The sequence below is a fragment of the Oncorhynchus mykiss genome, chromosome 9 (genome assembly GCF_013265735.2).
Source record: "Oncorhynchus mykiss isolate Arlee chromosome 9, USDA_OmykA_1.1, whole genome shotgun sequence".
Taxonomy (NCBI): Eukaryota; Metazoa; Chordata; class Actinopteri; order Salmoniformes; family Salmonidae; genus Oncorhynchus; species Oncorhynchus mykiss.
In genome coordinates this window covers 2,211,860-2,231,501 of record NC_048573.1, presented here as the reverse complement: position 1 = coordinate 2,231,501, position 19,642 = coordinate 2,211,860, and the positions used below count along the sequence as shown (strand labels likewise).

General features: G+C 39.5%; 1 protein-coding gene across 5 annotated transcripts in view; it reads left to right on the top strand.

The window, feature by feature from the left end:
- The window catches only part of LOC110535267, a 142,040-nt gene extending 122,812 nt beyond the window's left edge, over window positions 1-19,228 (top strand). For all 5 annotated transcript variants that reach the window (XM_036987015.1, XM_036987014.1, XM_036987012.1 and 2 more), the window contains 8 exons: window positions 3,108-3,356; window positions 4,518-4,559; window positions 4,646-4,678; window positions 5,362-5,382; window positions 9,377-9,397; window positions 9,576-9,596; window positions 9,735-9,809; window positions 16,519-19,228. In XM_036987015.1, the coding sequence (XP_036842910.1) occupies window positions 3,108-3,356; window positions 4,518-4,559; window positions 4,646-4,678; window positions 5,362-5,382; window positions 9,377-9,397; window positions 9,576-9,596; window positions 9,735-9,809; window positions 16,519-16,673 (617 nt within the window). In that variant the 3' untranslated portion in view covers window positions 16,674-19,228. The remainder of the gene's footprint in view (window positions 1-3,107; window positions 3,357-4,517; window positions 4,560-4,645; window positions 4,679-5,361; window positions 5,383-9,376; window positions 9,398-9,575; window positions 9,597-9,734; window positions 9,810-16,518) is intronic.
- Window positions 19,229-19,642: the final 414 nt, after the last annotated feature.

Below are 19,642 nucleotides of genomic sequence, written 5' to 3'. Positions count from 1 at the left end.
CTGTATAAATCTCATGATTCAGTCGTTATTTAATGGGTGACCAGTCCTCTCCTGGCTGTACTGGGTAGAGAGGAACCAGGCTCTGAGGGGTGACCAGTCCTCTACTGGCTGTACTGGGTAGACCAGAGGAACCAGGCTCTGAGGGGTGACCAGTCCTCTCCTGGCTGTACTGGGAAGACCAGAGGAACCAGGCTCTGAGGGGTGACCAGTCCTCTACTGGCTGTACTGGGTAGAGAGGAACCAGGCTCTGAGGGGTGACCAGTCCTCTACTGGCTGTACTGGGTAGACCAGAGGAACCAGGCTCTGAGGGGTGACCAGTCCTCTACTGGCTGTACTGGGTAGAGAGGAACCAGGCTCTGAGGGGTGACCATTCCTCTACTGGCTGTACTGGGTAGAGAGGAACCAGGCTCTGAGGGGTGACCAGTCCTCTCCTGGCTGTACTGGGTAGAGAGGAACCAGGCTCTGAGGGGTGACCAGTCCTCTCCTGGCTGTACTGGGTAGACCAGAGGAACCAGGCTCTGAGGGGTGACCAGTCCTCTACTGGCTGTACTGGGTAGACCAGAGGAACCAGGCTCTGAGGGGTGACCAGTCCTCTACTGGCTGTACTGGGTAGAGAGGAACCAGGCTCTGAGGGGTGACCATTCCTCTACTGGCTGTACTGGGTAGAGAGGAACCAGGCTCTGAGGGGTGACCAGTCCTCTCCTGGCTGTACTGGGTAGAGAGGAACCAGGCTCTGAGGGGTGACCAGTCCTCTCCTGGCTGTACTGGGTAGACCAGAGGAACCAGGCTCTGAGGGGTGACCAGTCCTCTACTGGCTGTACTGGGTAGAGAGGAACCAGGCTCTGAGGGGTGACCAGTCCTCTACTGTCTGTACTGGGTAGACCAGAGGAACCAGGCTCTGAGGGGTGACCAGTCCTCTACTGGCTGTACTGGGTAGAGAGGAACCAGGCTCTGAGGGGTGACCAGTCCCCTACTGGCTGTACTGGGTAGAGAGGAACCAGGCTCTGAGGGGTGACCAGTCCTCTACTGGCTGTACTGGGTAGACCAGAGGAACCAGGCTCTGAGGGGTGACCAGTCCTCTACTGGCTGTACTGGGTAGAGAGGAACCAGACTCTGAGGGGTGACCAGTCCTCTACTTGCTGTACTGGGTAGAGAGGAACCAGGCTCTGAGGGGTGACCAGTCCTCTACTTGCTGTACTGGGTAGAGCAGAGGAACCAGGCTCTGAGGGGTGACCAGTCCTCTACTGGCTGTACTGGGTAGAGAGGAACCAGGCTCTGAGGGGTGACCAGTCCTCTACTGGCTGTACTGGGTAGACCAGAGGAACCAGGCTCTGAGGGGTGACCGGTCCTCTACTGACTGTACTGGGTAGAGAGGAACCAGGCTCTGACGGGTGACCAGTCCTCTACTGGCTGTACTGGGTAGAGAGGAACCAGGCTCTGAGGGGTGACCAGTCCTCTACTGGCTGTACTGGGTAGACCAGAGGAACCAGGCTCTGAGGGGTGACTAGTCCGCTACTGGCTGTACTGGGTAGACCAGAGGAACCAGGCTCTGAGGGGTGACCAGTCCTCTACTGGCTGTACTGGGTAGACCAGAGGAACCAGGCTCTGAGGGGTGGCCAGTCCTCTACTGGCTGTACTGGGTAGACCAGAGGAACCAGGCTCTGAGGGGTGACCAGTCCTCTACTGGCTGTACTGGGTAGAGAGGAACCAGGCTCTGAGGGGTGACCAGTCCTCTACTGGGTAGAGAGGAACCAGGCTCTGAGGGGTGACCAGTCCTCTACTGGGTAGAGAGGAACCAGGCTCTGAGGGATGACCAGTCCTCTACTGGCTGTACTGGGTAGACCAGAGGAACCAGGCTCTGAGGGGTGACCAATCCTCTACTGGCTGTACTGGGTTATGTAATAACATGATGGTTTTAAGTGTCAACATGTCTTCTAACTGATAATCTGTTTTCTACAGTATATAACTCTACATCTAACCTGACTAGTAATGTCCTCTACATCTAACCTGACTAGTAATGTCCTCTACATCTAACCTGACTAGTAATGTCCTCTACATCTAACCTGACTAGTAATGTCCTCTACATCTAACCTGACTAGTAATGTCCTCTACATCTAACCTGACTAGTAATGTCCTCTACATCTAACCTGACTAGTAATGTCCACTACATCTAACCTGACTAGTAATGTCCTCTTGTTCTACAGTATATAACTCTACATCTAACCTGACTAGTAATGTCCTCTACATCTAACCTGACTAGTAATGTCCTCTACATCTAACCTGACTAGTAATGTCCTTTAGTTCTACAGTATATAACTCTACATCTAACCTGACTAGTAATGTCCTCTACATCTAACCTGACTAGTAATGTCCTCTACATCTAACCTGACTAGTAATGTCCTTTAGTTCTACAGTATATAACTCTACATCTAACCTGACTAGTAATGTCCTCTACATCTAACCTGACTAGTAATGTCCTCTACATCTAACCTGACTAGTAATGTCCACTACATCTAACCTGACTAGTAATGTCCTCTACATCTAACCTGACTAGTAATGTCCACTACATCTAACCTGACTAGTAATGTCCTCTACATCTAACCTGACTAGTAATGTTCTCTAGTTCTACAGTATATAACTCTACATCTAACCTGACTAGTAATGTCCTCTACATCTAACCTGACTAGTAATGTCCTCTTGTTCTACAGTATATAACTCTACATCTAACCTGACTAGTAATGTCCTCTACATCTAACCTGACTAGTAATGTCCTCTACATCTAACCTGACTAGTAATGTCCTCTACATCTAACCTGACTAGTAATGTCCTCTTGTTCTACAGTATATAACTCTACATCTAACCTGACTAGTAATGTCCTCTTGTTCTACAGTATATAACTCTACATCTAACCTGACTAGTAATGTCCTCTACATCTAACCTGACTAGTTATGTCCTCTACATCTAACCTGACTAGTAATGTCCTCTTGTTCTACAGTATATAACTCTACATCTAACCTGACTAGTTATGTCCTCTACATCTAACCTGACTAGTAATGTCCTCTTGTTCTACAGTATATAACTCTACATCTGTTTTCTTTCCTGTCTAGGTGATGCCCAGTTTGTGGACATTCACAGTGTTCACCTCAGTCAGAGGGTTACCATGGTGATTCCCATGGCATTTTACTTGATCCGTTCTGAGAGGTACTCTGAGATCCATGCTGCTAGGACCAGACAGGACCAGATGAGACTGTTGTACGAGGCTCTCAACTCAAGAGGGGACTCAGGAGGGAACCAGGTGAAATCAGACTTTTACAGGATTCTACTGGATCTGGAACCTGACGTTGTCAACGACCTGGGTAAGAACCTCTCTACCTCTGGTTACATATCACTGGAATATAAACCTTATCTAGTCTATCACCTGGGTAAGAACCTCTCTACCTCTGGTTACATATCACTGGAATATAAACCTTATCTAGTCTATCACCTGGGTAAGAACCTCTCTACCTCTGGTTACATATCACTGGAATATAAACCTTATCTAGTCTATCACCTGGGTAAGAACCTCTCTACTGGCTGTACTGGGTAGACCAGAGGAACCAGGCTCTGAGGGGTGACCAGTCCTCTACTGACTGTACTGGGTAGACTAGAGGAACCAGGCTCTGAATGGTGACCAGTCCTCTACTGGCTGTACTGGGTAGACCAGAGGAACCAGGCTCTGAGGGGTGACCAGTCCTATACTGGCTGTACTGGGTAGAGAGGAACCAGGCTCTGAGGGGTGGCCAGTCCTCTACTGGCTGTACTGGGTAGACCAGAGGAACCAGGCTCTGAGGGGTGACCAGTCCTCTACTGACTGTACTGGGTAGACCAGAGGAACCAGGCTCTGAGTGGTGACCAGTCCTCTACTGGCTGTACTGGGTAGAGAGGAACCAGGCTCGGAGGGGTGACCAGTCCTCTACTGGCTGTACTGGGTAGAGAGGAACCAGGCTCTGAGGGGTGACCAGTCCTCTACTGGCTGTACTGGGTAGACCAGAGGAACCAGGCTCTGAGGGGTGACCAGTCCTCTTCTGGCTGTACTGGGTAGACCAGAGGAACCAGGCTCTGAGGGGTGACCAGTCCTCTACTGGCTGTACTGGGTAGACCAGAGGAACCAGGCTCTGAGGGGTGACCAGTCCTCTTCTGGCTGTACTGGGTAGACCAGAGGAACCAGGCTCTGAGGGGTGACCAGTCCTCTACTGGCTGTACTGGGTAGACCAGAGGAACCAGGCTCTGAGTGGTGACCAGTCCTCTACTGGCTGTACTGGGTAGACCAGAGGAACCAGGCTCTGAGGGGTGACCAGTCCTCTACTGACTGTACTGGGTAGACCAGAGGAACCAGGCTCGGAGGGGTGACCAGTCCTCTACTGGCTGTACTGGGTAGACCAGAGGAACCAGGCTCTGAGGGGTGACCAGCAGGGTTTGAAAATAACATGATGGTTTTAGTCAGTTAGACATGTTGACATATCTTTCTGTTTTTTTAGGATCATCTGCATGTTCTAATTGGACGGAAGACAATGACTTGTGTAAGTAGTGTGTTTGTCTGATTTTGCCTCACTGCCTGTCTGTCTGTTTTGGTAGCAAGTTGAGTGAATATATTTCTCCCCCCTAGATGAACTCAATACAAACCTGACTGGACAGCTGGGTAAGTGTTGTCTATGTGTTTACTATATTCATGTCATTTTCAACATTACCAACATTATCAAAGGAAATAGAGGAAATTACCCATAACACATAATGTTTTATCTACTGTCTACAGAGGAGGTCAGAATAGAGAGAATGTAGTCTGTCTTCATGTTCTAGTACCCATAATACATCATGTTTTATCTACTGTCTACAGATGAGGTCAGAATAGAGAGGATGTAGTCTGTCTTCATGTTCTAGTACCCATAATACATCATGTTTTATCTACTGTCTACAGAGGAGGTCAGAATAGAGAGGATGTAGTCTGTCTTCATGTTCTAGTACCCATAATACATCATGTTTTATCTACTGTCTACAGAGGCCCTCAGAATAGAGAGGATGTAGTCTGTCTTCATGTTCTAGTACCCATAATGCATCATGTTTTATCTACTGTCTACAGAGGAGGTCAGAATAGAGAGGATGTAGTCTGTCTTCATGTTCTAGTACCCATAATACATCATGTTTTATCTACTGTCTACAGAGGCCCTCAGAATAGAGAGGATGTAGTCTGTCTTCATGTTCTAGTACCCATAATGCATCATGTTTTATCTACTGTCTACAGAGGAGGTCAGAATAGAGAGGATGTAGTCTGTCTTCATGTTCTAGTACCCATAATGCATCATGTTTTATCTGCTCTGTCTACAGACAATGTCACAAGAGAGAGGGGTGAGTTGCACAACTGCATGTATTTTATTGATTTAAGTGAAAACACTTTCCTTAAAAAATATATACACTATATATTACACTGGTTAACTACACTATATATTACACTGGTTAACTACACTATATATTACACTGGTTAACTACACTATATATTACACTGATTAACTACACTATATATTACACTGATTAACTACACTATATATTACACTGATTAACTACACTATATATTACACTGATTAACTACACTATATATTACACTTTATATTACACTGATTAACTACACTATATATTACACTGATTAACTACACTATATATTACACTGATTAACTACACTATATATTACACTGGTTAACTACACTATATATTACACTTTATATTACACTGATTAACTACACTATATATTACACTGGTTAACTACACTATATATTACACTGATTAACTACACTATATATTACACTGATTAACTACACTATATATTACACTGGTTAACTACACTATATATTACACTTTATATTACACTGATTAACTACACTATATATTACACTGGTTAACTACACTTTATATTACACTGATTAACTACACTATATATTACACTTTATATTACACTGATTAACTACACTATATATTACACTGGTTAACTACACTATATATTACACTGATTAACTACACTATATATTACACTGGTTAACTACACTATATATTACACTTTATATTACACTGATTAACTACACTATATATTACACTGGTTAACTACACTATATATTACACTGATTAACTACACTATATATTACACTGATTAACTACACTATATATTACACTGGTTAACTACACTATATATTACACTGATTAACTACACTATATATTACACTGGTTAACTACACTATATATTACACTGATTAACTACACTATATATTACACTGATTAACTACACTATATATTACACTGGTTAACTACACTATATATTACACTGGTTAACTACACTATATATTACACTGGTTAACTACACTATATATTACACTGATTAACTACACTATATATTACACTTTATATTACACTGATTAACTACACTATATATTACACTGGTTAACTACACTATATATTACACTGATTAACTACACTATATATTACACTGATTAACTACACTATATATTACACTGGTTAACTACACTATATATTACACTGATTAACTACACTATATATTACACTGATTAACTACACTATATATTACACTGATTAACTACACTATATATTACACTGATTAACTACACTATATATTACACTGATTAACTACACTATATATTACACTTTATATTACACTGATTAACTACACTATATATTACACTGGTTAACTACACTATATATTACACTGATTAACTACACTATATATTACACTGATTAACTACACTATATATTACACTTTATATTACACTGATTAACTACACTATATATTACACTGGTTAACTACACTATATATTACACTGATTAACTACACTATATATTACACTGATTAACTACACTATATATTACACTGATTAACTACACTATATATTACACTTTATATTACACTGATTAACTACACTATATATTACACTGATTAACTACACTATATATTACACTTTATATTACACTGATTAACTACACTATATATTACACTGGTTAACTACACTATATATTACACTGGTTAACTACACTATATATTACACTGGTTATCTACACTATATATTACACTGACTAACTACACTATATATATACACTATATATTACACTGATTAACTACACTATATATTACACTGACTAACTACACTATATATTACACTGATTAACTACACTATATATTACACTATATATTACACTGGTTAACTACACTATATATTACACTGATTAACTACACTATATATTACACTGATTAACTACACTATATATTACACTGATTAACTACACTATATATTACACTGATTAACTACACTATATATTAACTACACTATTACACTGATTAACTACACTATATATTAACTACACTATTACACTGATTAACTGCACTATTTATTACACTGATTAACTACACTATATATTACACTGGTTAACTACACTATATATTACACTGATTAACTACACTATATATTACACTGTTTAACTACACTATATATTACACTGGTTAACTACACTATATATTACACTGGTTAACTACACTATATATTACACTGGTTAACTACACTATATATTACACTGATTAACTACACTATATATTACACTGATTAACTACACTATATATTACACTATATATTACACTATATATTACACTATATATTACACTGATTAACTACACTATATATTAACTACACTATTACACTGATTAACTACACTATATATTAACTACACTATATATTACACTGATTAACTACACTATATATTACACTGATTAACTACACTATATATTACACTACACTATATAGTACACTGGTTAACTACACTATATATTACACTGGTTAACTACACTATATATTACACTATATATTACACTGGTTAACTACACTATATATTACACTATATATTACACTGGTTACCTACACTATATATTACACTGGTTAACTACACTATATATTACACTGGTTACCTACACTATATATATAAAAGTATGTGGACAACTCTTTAAATTAGTAGATTCTATTTCAGCCACACATGCAATCTCCATAGACAAACATTGTCAGTAGAATGGCCCTACTGAAGAGCTCAGTGACTTTCAACGTGGCACTGTCTTAGGATGCCACCTTTCCTATAAGTCAGTTCGTCAGGTTTCTGCCCTGCTAGAGCTGCCCCGGTCAAGTGTAAGTGCTGTTATTGTGGAGTGGAAACATCTAGGAGAAAAAATGTCTCAGCCGTTTAGTGGTAGGCCACAGAAGCTCACAGAATGGGACCGCCAAGTATTGAAGTGTGTAAAAATCGCCTTTCCTCGGTTGCAACACTCACTACTGAGTTCCAAACTGCCTCTGGATGCAACATCAACACAATAACTGTTTGTCTGGAGCTTCATGAAATGGGTTTCCATGGCCGAGCAGCTGCACACAAGCCTAAGATCACCATGCTCAATGCCAAGCGTCAGGTGGAGTGGTGTAAAGCTCACCGCCATTGGACTCTGGACTAGTGGGAATACGTTCTCAGGAGTGATGAATCACGCTGCACCATCTGGGTTTGACAGATGCCAGGAGAACACTACCGCCCCAATGCATAGTGTCAACTGTAAAGTTTGGTGGAGGTGGAATACTGTTCTGGGGCTGTTTTTCATGGTTCGGGCCCCTTAGTTCCAGTGAAGGGAAATCTTAACATTACAGGATACAATGACATTCTAGACGATTCTGTGCTTCCAACTTTATGGCAACAGTTTGGGGAAGTCTCTTTCCTGTTTCAGTATGACAATGACCCCATGCACAAAGCGAGGTCCATATAGAAATGTTTTGTTGAGATCGGTATGGAAGAACTTGACTGGCCTGCACAGAGCCCTGACCTCTACCCCATCGAACACCTTTGGGATGAATTGGAACGCCGATTGCGAGCCAGGCCTAAATCTCCCAGCATCAATCGATCAATCAAATGTATTTATGAATCCCTTTTTACATCAGCTGATGTCACAAAGTGCTGTACAGAAACCCAGCCTAAAACCCCAAACAGCAAGCAATTCAGATGTAGAAGCACGGTGCCTAGGAAATAACTCCCTAGAAAGGCCAGAACCTAGGAAGAAACCTAGAGAGGAACCAGGCTATGAGGGGTGGCCAGTCCTCTTCTGGCTGTACTGGGTAGAGAGGAACCAGGCTCTGAGGGGTGACCAGTCCTCTACTGGCTGTACTGGGTAGTACATGACTTTTGGTCATGTAGTGTATCTACCTTCTGTTAGATAATAGCAGGTGTCCACATACTTTTGGTCATGTAGTGTATCTATCTCATCATTCAATTATTATTTAATTATCACTATCTCACTATCTTTGTTTTATTTTTACACCAGATGGACTCAAAGAAGAGCTGAGTAAGTCGTATGTGTGTGTGTGTGTGTGCATTGTCATGTTAAGGTTTACTCACCAACGTGTGTTCTGACTGACTCTGTTCTTGTTGAGATGTTCAATGAGCAGGTGTAGTGTATAAATCTCATGATTCAATGATTATTTAATTATCACTATCTCACTATCTTTATTTAATTTTTACAGTTGAACTCAACGAAAAGCTGCGTAAGTAGTGTGTCTGTCTGCCTGTTCACATGCGTCTGCATTGTTGTTACTCACCAACGTGTTCTGACTGACTTTCTGTTCTTGTTTATCTATCTGTTAGATAGTCAGATATATGTATCTATCTGTTCTTGTCCTCAGGGAAAGCTAAAGAGACCATCCAATCCCTCTCCACCTCTCCAGGAGGTCAACAGGAAACACAGACTCCTTCCCAAAGTAATCAGTCTTTATGATTCTAATGTTTCCTACAATTACTGGTCAGTTTATTATGTCTGTCTCCCTCTCTGTCTGGTCAGTTTATTATCTCTCTATCTGTCTCCCTCTGTCTGGTTTATTATCTCTCTCTCTCTGTCTGGTCAGTTTATTATATCTGCCTCTCTGTCTGGTCAGTTTATTATCTCTCTCTCTGTCTGGTCAGTTTATTATATCTCTCTGTCTGGTCAGTTTATTATGTCTCTCTGTCTGGTCAGTTTATTATATCTCTCTGTCTGGTCAGTTTATTATATCTCTCTCTGTCTGGTCAGTTTATTATATCTCTCTGTCTGGTCAGTTTATTATATCTCTCTGTCTGGTCAGTTTATTATATCTCTCTGTCTGGTCAGTTTATTATATCTCTCTGTCTGGTCAGTTTATTATATCTCTCTGTCTGGTCAGTTTATTATATCTCTCTGTCTGGTCAGTTTATTACATATATCTCTGTCTGGTCAGTTTATTATATCTCTCTGTCTGGTCAGTTTATTATGTCTCTCTGTCTGGTCAGTTTATTATATCTCTCTGTCTGGTCAGTTTATTATATCTCTCTGTCTGGTCAGTTTATTATATCTCTCTGTCTGGTCAGTTTATTATATCTCTCTGTCTGGTCAGTTTATTATATCTCTCTGTCTGGTCAGTTTATTATATCTCTCTGTCTGGTCAGTTTATTATATCTCTCTGTCTGGTCAGGTTATTATATCTCTCTGTCTGGTCAGGTTATTATATCTCTCTCACTGTCTGGTCAGTTTATTATCTCTCTCTGTCTGGTCAGTTTATTATATCTCTCTCTCTGTCTGGTCAGTTTATTATATCTCTCTCTCTCTGTCTGGTCAGTTTATTATCTCTCTCTCTGTCTGGTCAGGTTATTATATCTCTCTGTCTGGTCAGTTTATTATATCTCTCTGTCTGGTCAGTTTATTATATCTCTCTGTCTGGTCAGTTTATTATGTCTCTCTGTCTGGTCAGTTTATTATGTCTCTCTGTCTGGTCAGTTTATTATATCTCTCTCTCTGTCTGGTCAGTTTATTATGTCTCTCTGTCTGGTCAGTTTATTATCTCTCTCTGTCTGGTCAGTTTATTATATCTCTCTCTCTCTGTCTGGTCAGTTTATTATATCTCTCTCTCTGTCTGGTCAGTTTATTATATCTGCCTCTCTGTCTGGTCAGTTTATTATCTCTCTCTCTGTCTGGTCAGTTTATTATATCTCTCTCTCTGTCTGGTCAGTTTATTATATCTCTCTGTCTGGTCAGTTTATTATCTCTCTCTCTGTCTGGTCAGTTTATTATATCTCTCTCTCTGTCTGGTCAGTTTATTATGTCTCTCTGTCTGGTCAGTTTATTATATCTCTCTCTCTCTGTCTGGTCAGTTTATTATATCTCTCTCTCTGTCTGGTCAGTTTATTATATCTGCCTCTCTGTCTGGTCAGTTTATTATCTCTCTCTCTGTCTGGTCAGTTTATTATATCTCTCTCTCTGTCTGGTCAGTTTATTATGTCTCTCTGTCTGGTCAGTTTATTATATCTCTCTCTCTGTCTGGTCAGTTTATTATGTCTCTCTGTCTGGTCAGTTTATTATATCTCTCTCTCTCTGTCTGGTCAGTTTATTATATCTCTCTCTCTGTCTGGTCAGTTTATTATCTCTCTCTCTGTCTGGTCAGTTTATTATCTCTCTCTCTCTGTCTGGTCAGTTTATTATATCTGCCTCTCTGTCTGGTCAGTTTATTATCTCTCTCTCTGTCTGGTCAGTTTATTATATCTCTCTCTCTGTCTGGTCAGTTTATTATATCTCTCTGTCTGGTCAGTTTATTATATCTCTCTGTCTGGTCAGTTTATTATATCTCTCTGTCTGGTCAGTTTATTATATCTCTCTGTCTGGTCAGTTTATTATATCTCTCTGTCTGGTCAGGTTATTATATCTCTCTGTCTGGTCAGGTTATTATATCTCTCTCACTGTCTGGTCAGTTTATTATCTCTCTCTGTCTGGTCAGTTTATTATATCTCTCTCTCTGTCTGGTCAGTTTATTATATCTCTCTCTCTCTGTCTGGTCAGTTTATTATCTCTCTCTCTGTCTGGTCAGGTTATTATATCTCTCTGTCTGGTCAGTTTATTATATCTCTCTGTCTGGTCAGTTTATTATATCTCTCTGTCTGGTCAGTTTATTATGTCTCTCTGTCTGGTCAGTTTATTATGTCTCTCTGTCTGGTCAGTTTATTATATCTCTCTCTCTGTCTGGTCAGTTTATTATGTCTCTCTGTCTGGTCAGTTTATTATCTCTCTCTGTCTGGTCAGTTTATTATATCTCTCTCTCTGTCTGGTCAGTTTATTATATCTCTCTGTCTGGTCAGTTTATTATCTCTCTCTCTGTCTGGTCAGTTTATTATATCTCTCTCTCTGTCTGGTCAGTTTATTATATCTCTCTGTCTGGTCAGTTTATTATCTCTCTCTCTGTCTGGTCAGTTTATTATATCTCTCTCTCTGTCTGGTCAGTTTATTATGTCTCTCTGTCTGGTCAGTTTATTATATCTCTCTCTCTCTGTCTGGTCAGTTTATTATATCTCTCTCTCTGTCTGGTCAGTTTATTATATCTGCCTCTCTGTCTGGTCAGTTTATTATCTCTCTCTCTGTCTGGTCAGTTTATTATATCTCTCTCTCTGTCTGGTCAGTTTATTATGTCTCTCTGTCTGGTCAGTTTATTATATCTCTCTCTCTGTCTGGTCAGTTTATTATGTCTCTCTGTCTGGTCAGTTTATTATATCTCTCTCTCTCTGTCTGGTCAGTTTATTATATCTCTCTCTCTGTCTGGTCAGTTTATTATCTCTCTCTCTGTCTGGTCAGTTTATTATCTCTCTCTCTCTGTCTGGTCAGTTTATTATATCTGCCTCTCTGTCTGGTCAGTTTATTATCTCTCTCTCTGTCTGGTCAGTTTATTATATCTCTCTCTCTGTCTGGTCAGTTTATTATATCTCTCTGTCTGGTCAGTTTATTATATCTCTCTGTCTGGTCAGTTTATTATATCTCTCTGTCTGGTCAGTTTATTATGTCTCTCTGTCTGGTCAGGTTATTATATCTCTCTCACTGTCTGGTCAGTTTATTATATCTCTCTCACTGTCTGGTCAGTTTATTATATCTCTCTCACTGTCTGGTCAGTTTATTATATCTCTCTGTCTGGTCAGGTTATTATATCTCTCTCACTGTCTGGTCAGTTTATTATATCTCTCTCACTGTCTGGTCAGTTTATTATATCTCTCTGTCTGGTCAGGTTATTATATCTCTCTCACTGTCTGGTCAGTTTATTATATCTCACTCACTGTCTGGTCAGTTTATTATATCTCTCTCACTGTCTGGTCAGTTTATTATATCTCTCTCACTGTCTGGTCAGTTTATTATATCTCTCTGTCTGGTCAGGTTATTATATCTCTCTCACTGTCTGGTCAGTTTATTATATCTCTCTCACTGTCTGGTCAGTTTATTATATCTCTCTGTCTGGTCAGGTTATTATATCTCTCTCACTGTCTGGTCAGTTTATTATATCTCTCTCACTGTCTGGTCAGTTTATTATATCTCTCTCACTGTCTGGTCAGTTTATTATATCTCTCTCACTGTCTGGTCAGTTTATTATCTCTCTCTCTCTGTCTGGTCAGGTTATTATCTCTCTCTCTCTGTCTGGTCAGTTTATTATATCTCTCTCTCTGTCTGGTCAGTTTATTATATCTCTCTCTCTGTCTGGTCAGTTTATTATCTCTCTCTCTGTCTGTTCAGTTTATTATATCTCTCTGTCTGGTCAGTTTATTATATCTCTCTGTCTGGTCAGTTTATTATCTCTCTCTGTCTGGTCAGTTTATTATCTCTCTCTGTCTGGTCAGTTTATTATATCTCTCTCTCTGTCTGGTCAGTTTATTATCTCTCTCTCTCTGTCTGGTCAGTTTATTATATCTCACTGTCTGGTCAGTTTATTATATCTCTCTCACTGTCTGGTCAGTTTATTATCTCTCTCTCTCTGTCTGGTCAGTTTATTATATCTCTCTCTCTGTCTGGTCAGTTTATTATATCTCTCTCTCTCTGTCTGGTCAGTTTATTATCTCTCTCTCTGTCTGGTCAGGTTATTATATCTCTCTGTCTGGTCAGTTTATTATATCTCTCTGTCTGGTCAGTTTATTATGTCTCTCTGTCTGGTCAGTTTATTATGTCTCTCTGTCTGGTCAGTTTATTATATCTCTCTGTCTGGTCAGTTTATTATGTCTCTCTGTCTGGTCAGTTTATTATGTCTCTCTGTCTGGTCAGTTTATTATATCTCTCTCTCTGTCTGGTCAGTTTATTATATCTCTCTGTCTGGTCAGTTTATTATATCTCTCTGTCTGGTCAGTTTATTATCTCTCTCTCTCTCTGTCTGGTCAGGTTATTATATCTCTCTGTCTGGTCAGTTTATTATCTCTCTCTCTCTCTGTCTGGTCAGGTTATTATATCTCTCTGTCTGGTCAGGTTATTATGTCTGTCTACCTCTCTGTCTGGTCAGTTTATTATCTCTCTATCTGTCTCCCTCTGTCTGGTTTATTATCTCTCTCTGTCTGGTCAGTTTATTATATATCTCTCTGTCTGGTCAGGTTATTATGTCTGTCTACCTCTCTGTCTGGTCAGTTTATTATATCTCTCTCTCTGTCTGGTCAGTTTATTATATCTCTCTGTCTGGTCAGTTTATTATATCTCTCTGTCTGGTCAGTTTATTATATCTGTCTCTCTGTCTGGTCAGTTTATTATATCTCTCTGTCTGGTCAGTTTATTATGTCTCTCTGTCTGGTCAGTTTATTATATCTCTCTGTCTGGTCAGTTTATTATATCTGTCTCTCTGTCTGGTCAGTTTATTATATCTCTCTGTCTCTCTGTCTGGTCAGTTTATTATCTCTCTCTGTCTGGTCAGTTTATTATATCTCTCTGTCTGGTCAGTTTATTATATCTCTCTGTCTGGTCAGTTTATTATATCTCTCTGTCTGGTCAGGTTATTATATCTCTCTGTCTGGTCAGTTTATTATATCTCTCTGTCTGGTCAGTTTATTATATCTCTCTGTCTGGTCAGTTTATTATATCTGTCTCTCTGTCTGGTCAGTTTATTATATCTGTCTCTCTGTCTGGTCAGTTTATTATATCTGTCTCTCTGTCTGGTCAGTTTATTATATCTGTCTCTCTGTCTGGTCAGTTTATTATATCTCTCTGTCTGGTCAGTTTATTATGTCTCTCTGTCTGGTCAGTTTATTATGTCTCTCTGTCTGGTCAGGTTATTATATCTCTCTCTCTGTCTGGTCAGGTTATTATATCTGTCTCTCTGTCTGGTCAGTTTATTATATCTGTCTCTCTGTCTGGTCAGTTTATTATATCTGTCTCTCTGTCTGGTCAGTTTATTATATCTCTCTGTCTGGTCAGTTTATTATATCTGTCTCTCTGTCTGGTCAGTTTATTATATCTCTCTGTCTGGTCAGTTTATTATATCTCTCTGTCTGGTCAGTTTATTATGTCTCTCTGTCTGGTCAGTTTATTATGTCTCTCTGTCTGGTCAGGTTATTATATCTCTCTCTCTGTCTGGTCAGGTTATTATATCTGTCTCTCTGTCTGGTCAGTTTATTATATCTGTCTCTCTGTCTGGTCAGTTTATTATATCTCTCTGTCTGGTCGGTTTATTATATCTCTCTGTCTGGTCAGTTTATTATATCTCTCTGTCTGGTCAGTTTATTATGTCTCTCTGTCTGGTCAGTTTATTATGTCTCTCTGTCTGGTCAGGTTATTATATCTCTCTCTCTGTCTGGTCAGGTTATTATATCTGTCTCTCTGTCTGGTCAGTTTATTATATCTGTCTCTCTGTCTGGTCAGTTTATTATATCTCTCTGTCTGGTCGGTTTATTATATCTCTCTGTCTGGTCAGTTTATTATGTCTCTCTGTCTGGTCAGTTTATTATGTCTCTCTGTCTGGTCAGGTTATTATATCTCTCTCTCTGTCTGGTCAGGTTATTATATCTGTCTCTCTGTCTGGTCAGTTTATTATATCTGTCTCTCTGTCTGGTCAGTTTATTATATCTCTCTGTCTGGTCGGTTTATTATATCTCTCTGTCTGGTCAGTTTATTATATATCTCTGTCTGGTCAGTTTATTATATCTCTCTCTCTGTCTGGTCAGTTTATTATATCTCTCTGTCTGGTCAGTTTATTATATCTCTCTGTCTGGTCGGTTTATTATATCTCTCTGTCTGGTCAGTTTATTATATCTCTCTGTCTGGTCAGTTTATTATATCTCTCTGTCTGGTCAGTTTATTATATCTCTCTGTCTGGTCAGTTTATTATCTCTCTCTGTCTGGTCAGTTTATTATATCTCTCTGTCTGGTCAGTTTATTATGTCTCTCTGTCTGGTCAGTTTATTATGTCTCTCTGTCTGGTCAGGTTATTATATCTCTCTCTCTGTCTGGTCAGTTTATTATCTCTCTCTGTCTGGTCGGTTTATTATATCTCTCTCTCTGTCTGGTCAGTTTATTATCTCTCTCTCTCTCTGTCTGGTCAGTTTATTATCTCTCTCTGTCTGGTCGGTTTATTATATCTCTCTCTCTGTCTGGTCAGTTTATTAAATATATATATCTGTCTCTCTGTCTGGTCAGTTTATTCTGATGTTGTTCTATCTATGCTCTATCTATAATAGAGTCTGAGAGGATTGAAGGGATGGAGATGAAGTCTTTTCCAGGGAGGAAGTCTGCTCCTGAGATGGAGTCTTTACTGGGTCCTGGACTACAGAATGATCTGGAGGAGATGGAGAGGGGAGGAAGAGTTACTATAGACAATAACTCTATGCTATAAGGGTTACTATAGAGAGACTAACTTTCTATAGAGACCTAACCCACCTAACAAAGCTGAGTTTCTGAGTATATAACTGAGTGATATGAATCTTGGTAAGACAAAGTCATCTGATAAAGGTGTTAGTCAGTTCTCTATAATCCACTTTCAGTAGTTAGTTCTTTACTTGTTGAAGTTTTACTACCCATGTCTGTTATGGGTTTATATCCATTTCCTGGTTATTCTATAAATGTTTTCCCCATAAACAATGTCTTTCTGATCCCCCTCAGGAACTGAGTTGAATTGAATGGAATGATGGACTAATGTCTCCTGTTACAGACTCTCTTATGTCCAGTACCTGATCATCAGGTATATCAACCAGACCACAGGACTGATGTCTCCTGTTACAGACTCTCTTATGTCCAGTACCTGATCATCAGGTATATCAACCAGACCACAGGACTGATGTCTCCTGTTACAGACTCTCTTATGTCCAGTACCTGATCATCAGGTATATCAACCAGACCACAGGACTAATGTCTCCTGTTACAGACTCTCTTATGTCCAGTACCTGATCATCAGGTATATCAACCAGACCACAGGACTAATGTCTCCTGTTACAGACTCTCTTATGTCCAGTACCTGATCATCAGGTATATCAACCAGACCACAGGACTAATGTCTCCTGTTAGACTCTCTTATGTCCAGTACCTGATCATCAGGTATATCAACCAGACCACAGGACTAATGTCTCCTGTTACAGACTCTCTTATGTCCAGTACCTGATCATCAGGTATATCAACCAGACCACAGGACTAATGTCTCCTGTTAGACTCTCTTATGTCCAGTACCTGATCATCAGGTATATCAACCAGACCACAGGACTAATGTCTCCTGTTAGAATCTGTTACAGACTCTCTTATGTCCAGTACCTGATCATCAGGTATATCAACCAGACCACAGGACTAATGTCTCCTGGTAGAATCTGTTACAGACTCTCTTACACACGGTTTCCATGGTATCAAACACATCATACATGTGGTTTCCATGGTTTCCATGTTTGGTGCCATTCCATTGGCTCCGTTCCAGCCGTTATAATGAGCCGTCCTCCCCTCAACAGCCTCCTGTGAACAAGACTGATAAAACCATTTGTTGAAATGTTTATATTTCTGTTTTAGCTTCAACCTGTCAGCTTCTATTGTAGCTTCAACCTGTCAGCTTCTATTGTAGCTTCAACCTGTCAGCTTCTATTGTAGCTTCAACCTGTCAGCTTCTATTGTAGCTTCAACCTGTCAGCTTCTATCGTAGCTTCAACCTGTCAGCTTCTATTGTAGCTTCAACCTGTCAGCTTCTATTGTAGCTTCAACCTGTCAGCTTCTATTGTAGCTTCAACCTGTCAGCTTCTATCGTAGCTTAAACCTGTCAGCTTCTATCGTAGCTTCAACCTGTCGGCTTCTATTGTAGCTTCAACCTGTCAGCTTCTATTGTAGCTTCAACCTGTCAGCTTCTATCGTAGCTTCAACCTGTCAGCTTCTATTGTAGCTTCAACCTGTCAGCTTCTATCGTAGCTTCAACCTGTCAGCTTCTATTGTAGCTTCAACCTGTCAGCTTCTATTGTAGCTTCAACCTGTCAGCTTCTATTGTAGCTTCAACCTGTCAGCTTCTATTGTAGCTTCAACCTGTCAGCTTCTATCGTAGCTTCAACCTGTCAGCTTCTATTGTAGCTTCAACCTGTCAGCTTCTATTGTAGCTTCAACCTGTCAGCTTCTATCGTAGCTTAAACCTGTCAGCTTCTATCGTAGCTTCAACCTGTCGGCTTCTGTAAACGTGAATGTTTATATTGTAGCTTCATGTCAATGTGCCAGTTTTTTATTTGACTTTTTTAAGTGTTTAATTTGACTCTAAGTTTTTAGTGTCACCTTGATTATATACAGAGGGGTCAAATTATTGACACCCTTGCTGAAGATCATGACTATATTAAATAAATAAAGTACTGACCTATTGTATGCTCAAAATAAATTGTAAATTATATGATTTTAAAATAATATAATTGCTCAGAGAAATATATTTGTTGTAAAAGGTTAGGGGTCAAAAATGATTGACAGCCCTGAATCTTCAGGAGTGTGATGATGTCATTACTATGAATATAGAACCAGATACTGACCTTCTGACTAGTTTATTACTCTTTAGGGGGGTCAATCATTTAGAAAATAAATACTACTTGTTAAACTAAATATTTGAATCAGATCAATCGTATTAGTATAAAATAATATAATTGACACATGTTGAGCAGATAATAGAGCTCAGTATTTAAATTATTCATTTATACAGTCATTATTATCTTTATCAAGGGTGTCTATAATTCCAGACCCACTATGTTATATATTGATCATGTATATGCAGTTGAATGGTATTTTCCATGTATTGATGATTTCTTGTTTTAATAAACTATGACATCATTGTGTGAGAATGTGACTCCAGTGTAATGTTTCAAAATGTTTAAAAGTTAGTAGGTAGTGTTACTGTTTCCTTGGTGACCTGTGTTGTGGAAATATGAAATAAATAACATAAATAAATATAATACGAACCCAGTCTTCACTTAGTCATTCATTCATCAATTGTCTTAAATAATTTATTTATTACTAACTAAGTAATTCAGAGAAATGCATAAACAAACAAAGTAAATATAGTTACAAGAAATGATAGGAGAATAGGCGGCTTGTTAGACAAAAGGGGTCGACTAAGAAGTCACAGAGTTAATTATAACAATTGAAATGCTAATCCTTTGCACATGAGAAGTCACTACAGAGTTGATTATAACAATTGAAATGCTAATCCTTTGCACATGAACGCTCACTCATTCGGGAACAATTGCGATCAATATATATATTTACGCTCAGTGTGTCATCTTGAACGCTTTTGAAAAGTTGGTTTCTGTTGGAGAGTTTCCGTCCCCTCTCTCTCTCTCTCTCCCTTCTCTCTCTGTCGTGGTT